This window comes from Fusarium subglutinans (assembly GCF_013396075.1).
Source record: "Fusarium subglutinans strain NRRL 66333 chromosome Unknown NRRL66333_c0000093, whole genome shotgun sequence".
In the NCBI taxonomy this organism is placed as follows: Eukaryota; Fungi; Ascomycota; class Sordariomycetes; order Hypocreales; family Nectriaceae; genus Fusarium; species Fusarium subglutinans.
The window spans coordinates 37958-53518 of record NW_023502156.1 but is presented as its reverse complement, the minus strand read 5'-3'; the positions used below and the strand labels follow the sequence as shown (position 1 = coordinate 53518).

The 15561-nt window shown below is 46.6% G+C and overlaps 6 protein-coding genes across 6 annotated transcripts; 2 read left to right on the top strand and 4 right to left on the bottom strand.

Moving 5' to 3' along the window:
• Positions 1-1937: 1937 nt before the first annotated feature.
• On the bottom strand, positions 1938-2549 carry FSUBG_7364 (uncharacterized protein; the record flags this gene model as incomplete). The annotated part of the gene is made up of 2 exons (XM_036685662.1): positions 1938-2435; positions 2496-2549. The coding sequence occupies 2 exons, from the start codon at positions 2547-2549 to the stop codon at positions 1938-1940; spliced, it is 552 nt and encodes a 183-aa protein (XP_036537094.1).
• A 321-nt stretch (positions 2550-2870) lies between these two features.
• On the top strand, positions 2871-5135 carry FSUBG_7363 (uncharacterized protein; the record flags this gene model as incomplete). The annotated part of the gene is made up of 5 exons (XM_036685661.1): positions 2871-2946; positions 3001-4361; positions 4420-4866; positions 4911-5027; positions 5097-5135. The coding sequence occupies 5 exons, from the start codon at positions 2871-2873 to the stop codon at positions 5133-5135; spliced, it is 2040 nt and encodes a 679-aa protein (XP_036537093.1).
• Positions 5136-6422: 1287 nt separating this feature from the next.
• FSUBG_7362 (uncharacterized protein) lies at positions 6423-8267 on the bottom strand (the record flags this gene model as incomplete). Its single annotated transcript, XM_036685660.1, has 1 exon — positions 6423-8267. The coding sequence occupies one exon, from the start codon at positions 8265-8267 to the stop codon at positions 6423-6425; it is 1845 nt and encodes a 614-aa protein (XP_036537092.1).
• A 1447-nt stretch (positions 8268-9714) lies between these two features.
• FSUBG_7361 (cytochrome P450 monooxygenase oxidoreductase) lies at positions 9715-11334 on the bottom strand (the record flags this gene model as incomplete). Its single annotated transcript, XM_036685659.1, has 3 exons — positions 9715-10402; positions 10454-11075; positions 11124-11334. 3 exons carry the CDS (start codon positions 11332-11334, stop codon positions 9715-9717), a joined length of 1521 nt encoding a protein of 506 aa, XP_036537091.1.
• Positions 11335-12731: 1397 nt separating this feature from the next.
• FSUBG_7360 (uncharacterized protein) lies at positions 12732-13991 on the top strand (the record flags this gene model as incomplete). Its single annotated transcript, XM_036685658.1, has 5 exons — positions 12732-12858; positions 12904-12923; positions 12974-13010; positions 13057-13513; positions 13562-13991. 5 exons carry the CDS (start codon positions 12732-12734, stop codon positions 13989-13991), a joined length of 1071 nt encoding a protein of 356 aa, XP_036537090.1.
• A 401-nt stretch (positions 13992-14392) lies between these two features.
• On the bottom strand, positions 14393-15520 carry FSUBG_7359 (choline monooxygenase; the record flags this gene model as incomplete). The annotated part of the gene is made up of 4 exons (XM_036685656.1): positions 14393-14529; positions 14588-15191; positions 15240-15361; positions 15472-15520. 4 exons carry the CDS (start codon positions 15518-15520, stop codon positions 14393-14395), a joined length of 912 nt encoding a protein of 303 aa, XP_036537089.1.
• Positions 15521-15561: the final 41 nt, after the last annotated feature.

Genomic DNA, 15561 nt, shown 5'->3' with positions numbered 1-15561 from the left:
GGTGCTCTGCCCTCTTCTCAAACTCTAACCAATACTATGTATAAAACCCCCTCTTGTCCGCTTCATCCTCAATTCTGAACTTCCCTTCTTCATACTCTTCAGTTGCCTGCTCTCACGTGTCTGTCTTCCGCTCTCAGCTTATGCTTGTGCCACAACGTTGTCTTATCTCTTTATTCAGCCTCTTTCTGCCAGCCACTCACACATTCACTGTCTAATTTCAGCAAGTCGTCACACTCTGGCCTACATATCAGCGTAGCGCACACACTTCTCTTCATTTCTACATCATCAGGCTTTGGCCACATTTACTCGACATTTCGACACAGCATTAGCAAACAGACTTTGACTCTTGTCATTTCTCAATTTATATCTCCACACTCTCTTTATCTCCGACTTTCATCCCACCTCCACCTTCACATCTTTCTAAGCGACATATCTCTATTTTAAAATGTCTGCTCTTACTTCTGAAGCGCTGAGTCAATTGGACCAGCTTAATACCCAAGGAGGATTGCCATCCCCTCCATCTTCACAAAATAGTTGGGAGACAGAGTCGGACTGCTCCTACTATTCACTCTCTGACTTAACCTTGGACAAGTGGTACCGACAAATTCCGGCAAGCCAGGTCAGGAAACAGGCAATGCAAATTCCAGCTAGCCCAGTATCAAGCCAGTCCATATACCCGCGGCGATTTCACAACAAAGAGGAGCTTGCTCTTCAGTCGTCGGGTCCCTGGAAAGAATACCCCTTCTGTCTGAACAAGGGTTACGTGTCTGGGTCACCTGGCCCAGTACGAATGATCACCAACTCTGCTGCGATCGGGGAGTTTGATGTGGTCTATCACCCAGGGAGGACAGAGAGGTCAGCTTGTCTGGCTAAATACCGGCCAAAGGGGTATAAAAGGGGTGCTGTACCAAAGCCCCTCCCCTCGAGCGAGCCGAGTAGCCAGTCGAACTCCATTCCGAGTGCTGGCGTCTCTTCAATGCAGTACAACCCGTATATCGCTGCTCATACTGCGGGGTATCAGCAGGGATTTACGGCTGCCTACTATGCACAGAGTCTGCCAGTGGCTTATGCTGCACCTGTACTAGTACCAGTGGTTACTTATCCGTATGTTCCTATTTATGGCCAGTATTTATACTGAGTCTGGATATACTGCTACCAGCACTGCGTCTTGTCCCAGGGCATCTCGAGAATAAGTTCAGAATTTAGGCCTGGAGATTTCAAAGCCTTATTTTTCTCTTTTGCTACGAATCCTCTCAGTATGACATTACACAGGCAGCGTCTTCAGAAGCATCTTCTCAGTCTTTATTGTCGCATTCTGCTGAGGTTACAACCACCTTTCGAGGTGATATAAAACGCAACTCCATATTTTCTGTGGATACATGACCACATTGCACATCCATCTTGAAGGACATTGACAGCGCATATACTGCTTGATATATTCTTGGAGTTGAAGTATCGCTTAACGGCTTTATGACTTACGACAGCGTTGCTACTTTCGAGCTTAGTTAATTGTTTATCACAGCCTTCAAGGTCGCTCTAGCATGTTATTAATATGATTCATTCAGTCTTCTTTTGAAGACTTGTTTCTGCCACGCACTTGTTCCACAAAGTGTACCAATTATACAGTGAGACTTGTGAAATGTTGGTCCAAATTGATCACCCTAGGTAATCGGCAACTATCTATTCATTATCTCGACTCTTTCCTCTATGTGATATGCTGCTGAGTGGCAAGCCGTAAGCATGGCATTCTCACCTGGACAAGCCATCAAATCAGCATCTGAGTGAATGCGTCTGGGAATTAAATCAGTGCAAACAGCTTATAAGTTATAACTAAATTTACAAACAAAAAGAATGACTAGATATGGAACCCGAGATTCAATACACTAGACCGAACAAACAGCAATGGAAAAGGCCAACAAAGAACATATATCGGTACCCTATGACATGACGATTGACCTGATATGCTGCAGCCACTGTTTGACTGTCTGGGGTTGACGGTCAATCCGCAGCACGCCATCGTGAAGTGCAAAGAGTTCAGCCTTGCCGCTTTCCTTGCTGCATCGGTAAATTCGAACACCCTTGCCAATACACAGCGCACTCCATAGCCTACCCTCCTGTGTGTGACCCAGAGATTCCAGGTGCCCTTTCAACTGAGTTTCGGCATCCGCCATTGCTTGATCCGAATTCGAGGATGAATATCGCTTAAGGACAAGAGCAAGAAAGTTAAGCCTTCGATGATTCTTCAAGTGGCAAACCTCCATATCGATCTTTTGGCCTTGGACGTCGGCGTCATGGTTGACCATGAAGCCTTGATAGATGCTGAAGACATCTTTCAGGATGAGTGTCCATGCTTCACAGACGTTGGATTCAAGGGAGCCTGGATTGATTTGCGCTACAGTGTAGTCACCGCACGGGATATACTGCGGATCCATGTACTGAAAACAGAGTTAGAGTTCATGCTCCACCGGCCGGTTAAAATGTCATTTGAGCCATACCGTATCCTTAACATCCTCCTGCGCTGGAACGTAGGGTGGGCGTCCGCCAGCCATTGCAGTAAGATAAGATATACTTGAGAAATACTTTAGATGAGTATGAATGAAAGTAGATTTTGCTTAGAAAGATTGCTAGAAAAGCCGTCTTGGTTATTTGCTCAAAAGGAATACGACCATTCTTGCGTCATAGTGAGCGTCTATGTATGTTAAGGAATCTCGGGATCGGGTCAGATGGCAAATTGAAAACTTAATTAAATGAGCGCTTAGGTGGGCGGCTGGGCGGATAACGGGCGGCTGTCCCCCACTTTCTATTGCCGTTGCACAGGCTTCTAGCCATTCGCAAAACCCAACAATACCGATTGTAGTCATTACCTAACAATGAAATACTGCATCATTTGCGGAATACCCTTCACCAGGAGCCTTAACGAGGCCTGGATTGAGAATGTTCGGGCGGGTGAGTAGCCTGATCTTGACCGAGTCGCGAACTGCACAAACCTGACACGCACAGTTTGGATTGAGGGCACAAGCTGGAAGCGCACGGCTGTCTCTGGCGTTGGACGATGCGGAGAATACGATGATATCCCTTCGGTGATTGTCCCAGAGAATTTCCATTCTCGCCACGATAGCCGCTCTGGGTCAGGACCTACCATCGACGTTGGCTTGACGCCGAGCGATCCAACAATTTTCATTGATCCCGAGGCAGCTGATGAGGCCTGGGGCTATGGCTTCCATGAATCGTGCTGGTCCATATTCACAAAGAATTACACACCAAATCTTGACAACCTTTTTGCAGTTTGTCTTTCTATGCCGACTGACGCGAATAGCCTGATAGATTGGGGCCATGATTACGGGGGTGCTTCCAAGATTGAACAAATGTACGATATGCCTGTACGAACCAGTTGTTTCTGTTCCTGGACATCTGTACCTCCAGCGATGCGATCGGATCCATACTACATCCCCAGCCTTGTCAAAGCCATTGAGGGCGCTGTACACCTACAAACAGACGTCTTCATGAGTCGCTTCGAACCAACGGTGCAATGTCTCAAAAGCGACGCATTCTCTCGCTTAGTCCCGGAACTTCTTCAAGCAATTGTTATACTTCTACCGACATCAGATGTTCGCTCCGTACGGCTTGCATCTCCTGTCTTTGCAACCTTGGAGTTAGCCGAAAGCTTCTGGGCATCACGCTTCCAACCTGGTCACGAGTTCGATTATTTGCCTGAAGTTCATGACAGGCCTCCTGAATCATGGATGGCCTTGTATCATTCGCTGAACATATGGGCACGCGAGGTCCCCTGTCTTGTCAACCGCCGCCGGGTCTGGGGTCTTGCTAAGCGTCTTCAAGCCACCCTTACTCAAATGGTCTACGTTTCCTGCCAAGGATCTCCTTTGAGCACGTGTTTTGAAACCTTGCCCGGTGGCCTGGGTCAAAATATCTCTGAAAATGAAGTGCTATGGCATACAGCTTCACGCGCCGTTGCCGACCCAGGAAAAAGCTTCCACTACGGCTCTCGAGTTTTGAGGGCTCGAGCGCTATACTTCCCAGAGCCTGTGAAACTCCGGCAAATGTCCGTATCATTTGTTCATACAGAGGGCGGAAGCTTCATCTCAGGCTTACGTCTGGTTGATAACGATGGAAGATCTCATGCTTTGGGATACCAGCACGAGGAAACTATGTACCATCTGTTACTTCCTCTTGATAAGCCTATCCAGGGATGGGAACTCGCCATGGATTTATGCGGTGTCAAGGGAATTGCCGCTGTTTGCAGTGATGGAACACTCACTGGCTGGGCAGGCGAATCAGCTGGTCTCCCAAGGTGGCGATTAAAAGGAACCCAAGGACTTTCTGCAGTCAAAGCTGAGTTCGATGTAAACTTCACCATAACACAAGCGGGGACGCCTGACACGTACTAATAATATTTACTAGGCTCTGAAGCTTGTTTCACTTAGTCGCGACAAATTACCCGATCAGGAGACCTGGCTGAACAACTGTTTGTGGTATGCAGAAGTACCCAGAGAAGGGTTACTATTTAATGGAAGCAGAGGTGATGAGCCACGAGCCAAATACAATCTTCCAGTAACCACCGTTTCTTTCGGCGGACCAGATGGTCAATATCTGTCCCAACTGTCGGAAATTGTCGTATGGGTCTTCGACATTTGTCATGTGACGGGGATCGAGTTCCGCTACACAGAGAGTTCACATGACTGCCAACTTGGTTATGTTGGCCCGTTCGACGAGAACTACCCCGGTCGTAGGAACTTCACTCCAGACTCTCATGATAGCACAGCATCCTTCCCCATTGATGGCGCTTCGGGTGAGAGATTGTCTCGTATTGACGTACAGACGAGTGGATCACATATAGTTGGGCTCAAGGTCCGTACAGCCTATTCTAGGAAAGACACTGTTAATGTCATTAGCTTCGAACCAATCTCGACCGAACTGTTCAAACGCCCGACTACCCTTACGGAACAGACAGAGGCTGGACTACTGTTCATGGGAAAGGCTCCCAAATTGTTGGCATGTTCGCTACCCTTGTACGTATACTTTTTGTACAAACATATTTTCATTGGTTTCCATGAGTCCTTACTGACGGTATTTCACAGAGTCGGCCTTTCTGGGATCTGGGTCTTCTATCGATATAGGATTAAGGCTACCAAGAGCTAAAGTAGACGTCAGATAGTATAGAGTTAAATGAGGTAAGAATCACGAGGTATTCGATTGCAAGATCCGTGTTAGTGGGTAATTCCTCTCACATTATGTTATGTCGATAAATTGGTCGAATCGTTCTTTGGCGAGGCTCATGCCCGCTGTTGTCGAACGCGGATATGACAACAATACCCGCGCTCCATGCGAGGGCTCCTCTTTTTCATTTACCGCTCAGGCGTCGTAGGGGATATAGATTTGGTTCCGTTACCGAGTCAAATATAATTTTACAATTGAAGGATTCGTACGTACACGGGAAACATCTCCGAAAAGGTTCTTTCTTATCGATGCTAATATTCGAGAAAGTAGAGTAAGGAGCCCTGAGTATCGCGGCGGTGGTCAGCGGGAACAGAAAACATACCATATTGCCCTTCGCTTAGAATCGCTTTGCTCTTTATATCCCCTCTTCACACTGAAGCTAGCTAGTGGTAGCCGTAGCCGTTTCCTCCACTGCCTTCTTCTCAATGAAACCACTCTTGTGCAGCCCCGCCACAAGATCTTCCAGTTCTGCTTTGGGGTCGTACACGATCTGATTGTCCTTTGTCGTCTCCGTAGACTAGGACCAACGACCATTGGGCAGATAGCCATAAATATCTATTAGACCCAAGTAAAAGTCACCCGTTTCTGAGATGAGGCGGCACGGAAGACCCTTTTGTGGTCTTTATTGATTGATTCCATGGTAATGTTACGCGGAATTTGAACGTGTGTGCACTTCATTTCGATGACTCTGGGTGTTAATCGTGGAAGTAAGATTCTTGAATGCTCAGTGACTATAAGGAGGGAGAAAGGGAGGGAAGGAGGCCGTATTATATTCTGACAAGATGACCCTGATCGCGTCTGGCCATACAGTTTCAGCACGGCCACTTGCATTGGATTTACTGAGTTGGCTGTAATTTTACTGGATTATGTTGATTGAGTATCGCGAATCAGTAATCTCTAAATGATAGGACATATTATACCTGGGCTCTTGACTCAGAGAGCTCGAGCTTCATACGCCTCTGAATGGCCACTCGACCATGTTAATGACTTCCAGGACTCCCTTTGCTTTCACAGTCAATATGTCTCTCTTAGTTAGAGTCAGCTCACACTTCCATCTTCATGTTATCTTTCTCTTCAGCCAGCAAAGTCCTTAAAAGATTAAGTTGGGAAGAAAGAGGCGCAGGCTTCTCTTATTCAATGATACTTATGTAGAAAATAGCTTATTCTTATAGTTATATAAATATCCTCTAATAATTCAGCAACTCGTTCCACAAGTCCTTAGTCCACTTAGGTAAAGCATCTGAAGTAGAAGTAGAATTCCCAGCGATCTGCACCACTAGATTTTTGTAGAGGAACAAATTAAGGTGATAGGTCCCAAATATCTTAGCGCGTTCGTCCATAATTCCGTCGGAAGTCTGAGTCATTTGCGTCTTGATGTTAATCTTATTCTCCTGTACCCATTTCGCAGGCAGGGTGAAAGCGTTCAATCGCTGTTGCAATCCGTTCACAGCACTATCGACACCAGAGAAAGCTGAGATTTGAAAAGAAATGAAGGTAGGGCCGGCGCCCACTACTTTGCCTGCAACGCTGAGCCTCGTAGTGGAAGCACCTGAGACAATGGTCGAATCATTGACAATGGTCAAGACGTCTGACTGAGGTTTCAAAACAATGCCAGTACCAGTGTTTGATAGAATGGGCTGGAGAACAGTATTGATAATCGTTTGAGCATTGAAGTTTGCTGCAACTATCGGAGTAGGAGCGAATCCTGCGCTGAGCTCGGAGAGCACCGTAGGCATATGAACAAGTGTATCTGGGTGTAAGGATTCGAGTTTATAGTTGAGAGTCCAACCGTCAGATGTACCATTTGTACTCTGAACTCCCATCCAGGGCTCCTTAGGTGGTGTATGACCCTCCACCAATAATTCAATCCCGTTCTGAAGGGCTTTGGTAGTTAAGTATTGGGTGTAAGTCAAGTCACCCGCAACAGGTCCTGCACAGGCGTCCACTACCATCGATTCGCTTTGGATATAGGTTTCGGTAGGTGATATAGTGATGAAGACATGAGACCGGAAAGGTGTTCGCATGGGATCCGCGACATTACTAAATCGTTTGTTTTGAGTGTCTCCCTCGAAGAATGGGCTGTTGGTGCTACCCCAGCCGGTAAGGTCTTCGTCAATATATCCGAACTTGCCTACAATCTCCCAATGTAGACGATTGTACGAGAGACCGAGACCGAGAACAGTTTCCACGATTGCAGCCTGATCAAAGCAGTTGACAAGTCTCAGGGACTTTGTAGGATCCTGTTGATGTATCTTGTATGAGTTCAGCCAGCCCATGAGCGAGAATGGTCCACCATTCTCGTCAATGAAAGAGTATGCTCCATCCCAAACATTGTAACGAAGCCAATGCTGGGTTGAGTCGGGACGAAGCTGTCCAGGAGTTCCTTTAGGGTCCTGCTTGCCATGGCAAACATTGGTAACCCAATTGATCCAATCTTGCTCAGTATTCAGGGAATTGATTGTATGCGGGAAACTGAGTGTAGTTGGAATAAAGAGCCTCAGAAGGTCGATTGGAATACCCTCATCTAAGAAGAATTGTGGCTGCGACTCATAAATCCCGTAGGCTTCGATCGCCGCAGAGCCCGATACTGGCTCTTCGTCTGACATATCCTGATGACTGAATACTGTCCAAGAGAGAGACTCATTGAAGCACCACGGGGTCTGACTCCTCTCAGATTGCTTTCCAATCCAAACCGAGAATCCCGCCAGCTTCCTGTCATTTGACCAAACAGTACCATTACAATAATAGACTTTGTCACTATCATTAGTAAGCCAGAGTTGCATACCATCGGGCGCACTTTCTTCCAAAGCCACCCAGACCTGTATTCTGATGTTGCCTTGGAATGGGATGGCGAAAGGGACAGTAAACTCCTTTGTGGTGTCCCAAAGAAGTGGATTTTTGTCCGGTTCATTGTAGAGATGTAGTCTAGCAGAGCCGTCACCCTTATCGTAAAAGGTTGCGCTCGTGCTTGAATGTGGATCCCACAGCCCTCTATATGAATGGAGCGATGGCTTTAGTTTGGATAAAGACATTATGGATCAGTTTCGTTGCAGATAACAGGAGTCAAATATAACTAAAGGCGACTGTTGATGTGAAAGTGTTAATGCTATAATGAATATCTTAAGGCAAGTTTCAAGGATCTGTGGAAACTGCTGTGTTATTTATCTTATTCTTAAAGAAAAAAAATCGGAAGCCAAGGTACACACACCTTGATAAACAAGCACGCTAAAGATACGCTGGGCATGGTTTGCTAAAGCTGGCCTATGCCGTAAACTTAGCTGCTACGGAACTACCTTGCCGGTGGCGCTTGAGAATTGGCCTGGCACATGTTCTCGACCAAAACATGCATTAGACTATTGCTGCTATCTTGAAAGTGGCGGGCTGAACATGTATTTAGAAACTTTATAACATCAGTACTGTAAGAAGTAGTAGCAGCTGGCATTTTTATGTATATCATAACACATGCTGACTACAGGCTTCTTCAAGGCTCTCCTTACACTCTGAGGCTGGCGTCAATGCTTCAATGCGTAGTAGCTACAATAAGGTCAGAGAAATTCCTTGTGTATAAAGAAATTGTTTATGTAAATTCTACGACTTTTAGCATTTAGCATTCACGGGATTATAAGGGCCAGCACCAAAGTTCAAACTGTCTTTAATATGTTATAGGGTTGAAAATATAACTGCTAGTAAGAGATAAGTATAAATCTAGGCCTATACTTAGAAATCTCAATTTGTGATAATAATTTAACTTAAAACTTTAAAAAGCATTTAGAGGCTAGTACTCATGTCAGCCAGCCACAATTAAGGCAAAGTTAACAGAACCTTTTTAACCAATTGTTACATTGAATTATATTTCAGCTGGCCCCAAAGGAGAAATCAGGCCATTTGAGAGTAAAGTTATTGAAGCCACTATGCCGGCGTTTATATAAATGTCTTAGTGCCGTTTGTTGAGGAGAGCTGAACTGAAACCCCGGCTTTGTAGGCCCTCCTAGACTTCGCGATGATCTCATCTTGAACCTGAGAGCCATTTTTGGAAAAGAGGAGAAACAAGAGAACAGGTATTTCTACGTTAAAGAAGCGGGTTTTAGCGGCTATGTCGTATATGCCTTTGTGGAAAAGAGGGATCTTGAAGAGGACTTGACGTTCTTGACAACTGCGACAATGGTCACCTCAATATTGCACCAGTCATTGCTAAGTCAGACAAGTGATGACAAGAGCTCCAAGTCCTAAATGTTTGTTTTATTCCTTCTTCAGAAGTATCATAAAACCTTCTAGCGGCAATAATTGAAGGTTTTCGTCAAGCAAGATTCTCAAGAATGAGTGGTTACTTTGTTCACACAAAGGAGTGTGCTTGCTGGATGGCGGACCCCGAAGTCTTCTCTGGTCATGGGGGTAAGGCTAGATATATCAAATTGCACGTTCTGGTGGTATGTGAAGGTTGAGAGTTCAGTGAGATTCTATTCTTAGCAGTTATGTAATTTATGCCACAACTTCTCGTCTCTGAATTGTGATGTTCATGTTCTCAAAGTAACTCACGCCACCCTTAACAACATATGTTCCCCTGTTCTTCTCATCAACCCAGTCCACCTTGAAACTCTTCAAGAACTGCAACGGTCCTTTGTAAAGCTCCATACGCGCGACATCTTGGCCTAGACACACTCTAGCGCCATAGCCAAACCCCATGCTATACTTGTTGTAAACCTTGGCTTTGTCCTCATCTAGCCAACGCTCAGGCTTGAAGACTTCGGCGTCATCACCGTAGATGTTGGGATCGCGGTGCACCAGCCACGGGTTGCAAGTCACTTCTGTGCCCTCGGGTACGAATTGACCGCAGATCTCGAGACCGCCTGGTGGAGCGATGCGGGGAAAGATGTTTGGTGCAGAGGGATTGAGACGCATACTTTCTTTGACGCAAGCTATGTAGTAGGGGCAGTGCTCAACGACTTCGTCGTACTGCGGCATCTCGGAGAGCTTTCCAGCCACAGTAGCCTCATCAAGCTCAGTCATCAGTTTCTTGTAGACGGAGGGGTTGGTGAGAATATGGATCATCATGGCTTGGAAAGCTGTTCCAGTTGTATCAGCGCCGGCGAGAAGTACGAGAAGAATCTCGGCCTTGATGTAGTTAATGTCCAGGGGATTACCATCCTCATCCTTGGCCTCGATGAACCTGTAGATCTCTGTCAGCATTTAGTGTGAGATATGAAACAAGCCAACTTACGTTTGAAGCAAATCAACACGTCCATCTGTCGCACCATTCTCAATATCCTTGAACCTCTGATCAATTAAGCGGTCGCGAAATCTCATCAATGTTCCAATGCCAGAGTCCTGCTCAGGGCTAGCCACCATGTACTTGCCCAAGAAAGTGCTCTTGACCCAGTTGGTAAACGGATGCAGCCTCGCCATGATACCAAAAGGAGTAAGACCGTCATGAAAGCCTTGGATTAGACCTTCAACATCCTTGCCCTCCTTGACAAAGCCAAATGGGGCACCAAAGCCCACTTCTGAAATGATGTCATAGGCCATGAACACAGCCCAAGGCGCAAAGTCGAAGGGTTTGTTCGTAGAAGCAAATTCTCTCTGTAGACGAGCCATCCAATTCTCAATGTTCGAGTCGATCAATGGCTCCATCTTTTTGATGTTGGTTAAGCTGTAAAGAGGAGCTGCGATCTTTCTGTACTTTGCGTGCATGACGGAATCTTGCATGTTGAAAAGGGACTCATCTTTGCCAAAGCTTCCGGTGATGTAGTGCTTTGACTTGTTTGCGTGACGGTTGTAAATCTTTGGTAGTTGCGTCGCGTCGCTGACGAGCAACATTGTAGGCGTAATTCTGATAACAGGTCCTGCGAGCTGTCAGTACCTCACTCAAAATTGCAACAAGCTGAGCCTACCATGCTTCCTGTGAAGCTCTTGGAACGTCGCACACTCATCAGCCTTGACATTATGATACGTGATCCAAAGCCTCGTAACACTTCCCCAGAAATTCCCAGGAAACTTCCGCAGCGGATGGAAAAAGCGATAGCGAGCAATCTGCCACAAAGCGCAAAAAGCAATATACCCAACCCCCAGCAGGGCGGCGTTCACAAAGCTAAGCACAGCCATTGTGTCTGCGGGAAACAAAATGAACCAATTGTTGGGAACGCGAAAATAAGCAATGAAAGGGGGCCGAACCCGATAATGTACGAGGGATCGACCAGGCTTGTTCCCCATGTTGTTGCATAGCCTGTACAGCCGAGTTGCGCAACTTGACGATCATTAACCAAGGATGTCCAATGGCCCGTGATTGCTTTTCCATGCTACATATGCAACATGTAGTAGAGTGGATTTCTTAATGTAACGGTTCACATCTCAGTTGAGCAGCCCGCTGAAGATCCAAGAATTGTTTGCGTGTGCTTGCCTATCAAACGACGACTTACCTGAGAATGCTGAACAACCCTTGTTAAAGCTGGGCTTACCATTCGGCAGGGTAAGCGTTCCCGGTCGTGGTAAAATTTCTGATCCTGGCTCTTTACCCACATTCGCCAAGATCTGCTAACAAGATCGCCATACGCGGCTCAGATATTAACCCCTCTCCACTTCAGCGGTTACTCAAGATTGGCATATGAACAGGTTGGGCAATAAAACGGTGATACCACGACAGTGATCCCGAGATTCTGGGTAAGGGAGAAGTTTGATGATCCTTCTGCTTCCTTTCCCCCTGATGAGAAATTCATGCAGACTCTCGGATGACATGATGTTTGTCTCATTGTGGGGAACATGTTGGTTGAAGTTCCTTGTTTGCTTGGATCCACAGTTGAGAAAAGATGACAGATTATGAGGAAACAGGTCATGAACTAAGTGGATTCTACCAAATGATCCACGGTATGAAATACGAAATCAGGAAGTCAGTAGGATGAGGCGATAATTAGCGTGAGACAGGCTGAAGAGAACCGGTAGACTAACACTTAGCTCCCACCGGGCCGTTGTCTCTAGCCTCACAAATTTACAACCAAAAAAACCCAAAATGAGGAAACAACACCAGGTAGGCGGGGACAATGCTCCGGAAATGAGAAGCCGAGGTCCGCCGGCGTCATGATCCTCGCACAGACAAACTCACGGACCATCTATCCGAGTATCCTGGCATCCAATCACTTCTACCCAAGCGTCAATCACTCCACGTATCTCCACTTACAATGGGGGGCGTTGTTGGTTCCAAGGCGAATAATGAAATCTGATATATGAATTTCCCCTGAACAAACTCCTCTCTCACCTGGTATGTCAGGGCTAGCAGTAAGATCTTCGGCCGCTTGGCGAGGCGAGACTTGTACGTCTGTGCTTTTGTTACAGAATGGTTAACGATTGGCATAACACCAAGGAGTCAATCAATCAGCTGTAATGAAAGGCCATCTGCTTGTCTCAGTTGAGATTCGATGGATTCTTCCATTTAACCCGCCGAACATTCTGCATCAGCTGAGGTTTTCGGACTCGTACAACCTTTTTTTTCGTTTGTCTTTGCAACCATGACTGAATCTCAGGGCTCGACGGTTAATTCGGTCGCTATTTGTTTTGCTGTCATTAGTTTCTGTGCTATTGTGTTGAGATTGTGGGCGAGGACGTTTATTGTTAGGTCGCTTGGGGCTGATGATTGTGAGTACTTTGATCCATTTACTGGGGCTTTGCTAACTGTTGCAGACTTGATTTGCGTTGGAGCCGTACGTCTTATCCGTTGACGACTGCATATGTAGATATTGACAGATTCTAGATCTTATCGTGGTGCTTCATCGGCTGTACCATAGCTTGTAAGTATGCTGCTTCCCGTCGACTGGCATCTGCTAACCTCCCTAGCCGTCCAACATGGCCTCGGTGGCCACTACGAGGACGTGATCAAACGCGGCACCGACAACTTTATCGCCTACCTCCAAATCGTTTGGCTTTCATCCATCTTCTACAATGCCTGCCTTGGCTTCATCAAGATCTCGGTACTCGCGCTTTACACTCGCCTCGGAGATAAGATGTTGCGCAAGACGGCGTTCGTGATGATGGGCGTTGTTGGATGCCAGGCTGGCGCAAATGTCCTGGCTTGCATCTTCCAATGTTCTCCAGTGCCGGCCGCGTACGATATCACGATCTTGCCGGAGGATAAGAAGTGCGTTGACATCAATGCTTTCTACTTGGCGAATGCGGCTGTCAATATCTTTACGGACATTCTTACGTACACGCTGCCTATTCCGTTGGTGTCGAGGCTTCGTGTCCCCCGACGGCAGAAGATCAGCTTGGCCATCATCTTGGGTCTCGGACTCTTGTAAGTCTTACATATCCCTATCAATCTTTCTCACGCTAACCTGAACAGTGCCTGCGTCTCATCCATCATCCGAATCACCTACATCCCCAAGATGCTCAGCTCCTCAGATCAAACCTGGGTCATCTCCGATGCCATGTACTGGTCCGTAATCGAGACCAACATCGGCATCCTCGCCGCCTCGATCCCCTCGTATAAAGCCATCGCCAAGAAATACGCGCCCCGTCTCCTCGGCAGCTCTGGCATGTCCAGCAGTCGCAAGCTGTCAGGCTTCAAACAGATGCCTCTTGAGCTTCAAGGTGGTAGCAATCCTGGTACTGGTGCACCAAAGAGTACATTTGAAACGAACATTAAGAATGGATTGGAGGACAACAGTAGTGAGGAGGTGTTGGTTATGCCCAATGGGAGGATTGGGGTTAAGACGGATATCACGTTTCGATACGAGAACAACCTGGAGAATGGGATGGAGGGTCAAAGATAGCATATCACACGTCTCATTTGTTTTAGATGGGGTAATCAGTAATAAGTAGATAGCCTGATCCTTACTTGCGAGTCAAACATCAGTCATGTGTTGTTACCTGCACCTGTGAACAAAGCGAAGGTATTGACTAACATTACAATTGAGTCTCCACGTCACCAGACTTTAGCTTTCGGGCCGTTCCTAAATTGAAGAGTCCTATCTCAAGCGGTCGGATTGAGGTTCAATCTGATGAGCAGCCCTGTGCCGTGATGGGCTAGCGTTTCCTATGTCGGTCCTTGCGTGAAATGTTGCTACAAAGAGTCAGGCTACGCAGAGGCGGGATCATGTTAACAAAGTGTCGGCAAATGTAACGAATGTAGCACCGGACTATTCTACCGCCTTGTATACCGTCATGGTGACTCTTAGTAACTGGTCAGATGCTTTGATAAGGGCAGTTGGTGTTCTCTCGATGACATTCCTGCACTGCCACCTGCAGACCGAGTGGCCTCTTCTTCCTCGATCTGAGCTGAGCACAACTCAAGGATACGGTTATGGAAATCTGTCAAAATATAACTATTAGTATAAGGAAGGGGCATTTTTCACTATGTTGCACTTACAGATAACGCCATTTTCCTTTAGTGGATTTAGCAGACCCTCCGAGTAAATGCCAATATTAAGATTTGCTTGCGTTTTCTCACAAAGCTCGATATCTTCAACCGCAACGTTTCGCGTAAAGCCATACCACTTTTCAAACTCATTACTACCAGCAGGGGCCTTGTGATAGTAGTCAAACTCCATGCGGGCTTGTCCGGGTATCTCAGATGGATTAATGCGCCAGCATGTCAAACCCCCAGCGTACAAGCTCAAGGAACAATTCGGGAAAAGGAAGAAGAATAAGCCATCGTCGGCACCAGTGGCGGTAGCAATATGCTGTGAGTAGTTGTGTTTGTTGATGACTTTGTAGCCCGCGGGCTTGAACGTCTTTGCAAACTCGGGGTGCGCGTAGGCACAATGGAGGCACTCTTGATAAGCATCGACTGTAGCTTTCCAATTATTCTGAGAAGTGTAGGTGAGGGGACGTCTTAGCGGAAGTTCAGTGAAGTCAGCGTGTGCGGTTGATTCCTCAAAGCCGGGGAAGAAGTCTTCAAAGGAGCAGGTCTCGTCGGACAGTGTCAAGAAAAGAAGACCATTGGGCGTTAGGTGCGATCGCATAATGGTACCCTATATGATAAGCAATGTTTCTGGAGAGAGTATTTGCCTCGTACTCACATCGTCTTTCTTGGTAATTGTAATGCTCCTCCAATCTTCAGTCTCACGACGGACGATGATGTCGATCTGAGCCAGCTCGTGCTCATAGTTGACATTGGTTTCGGAAAACTTCGTTACGGCTCCTAGAAGAACCCAGGACTGGGTTAAGATCAGTGACTGTGTGTTAAAAGAATTTGTATTCTTCTTCGACTTGCTTTGAGAAAGATTGCCCGCCTCTCTAGACAGTAAATACCTGAGCTGGTATACCAGGAAGCAGGCAGAGTAACATCCCAGTCGGTCATGTTGAATTGTGGATAGGAAGGATTGTAGTGATATTTTGGTT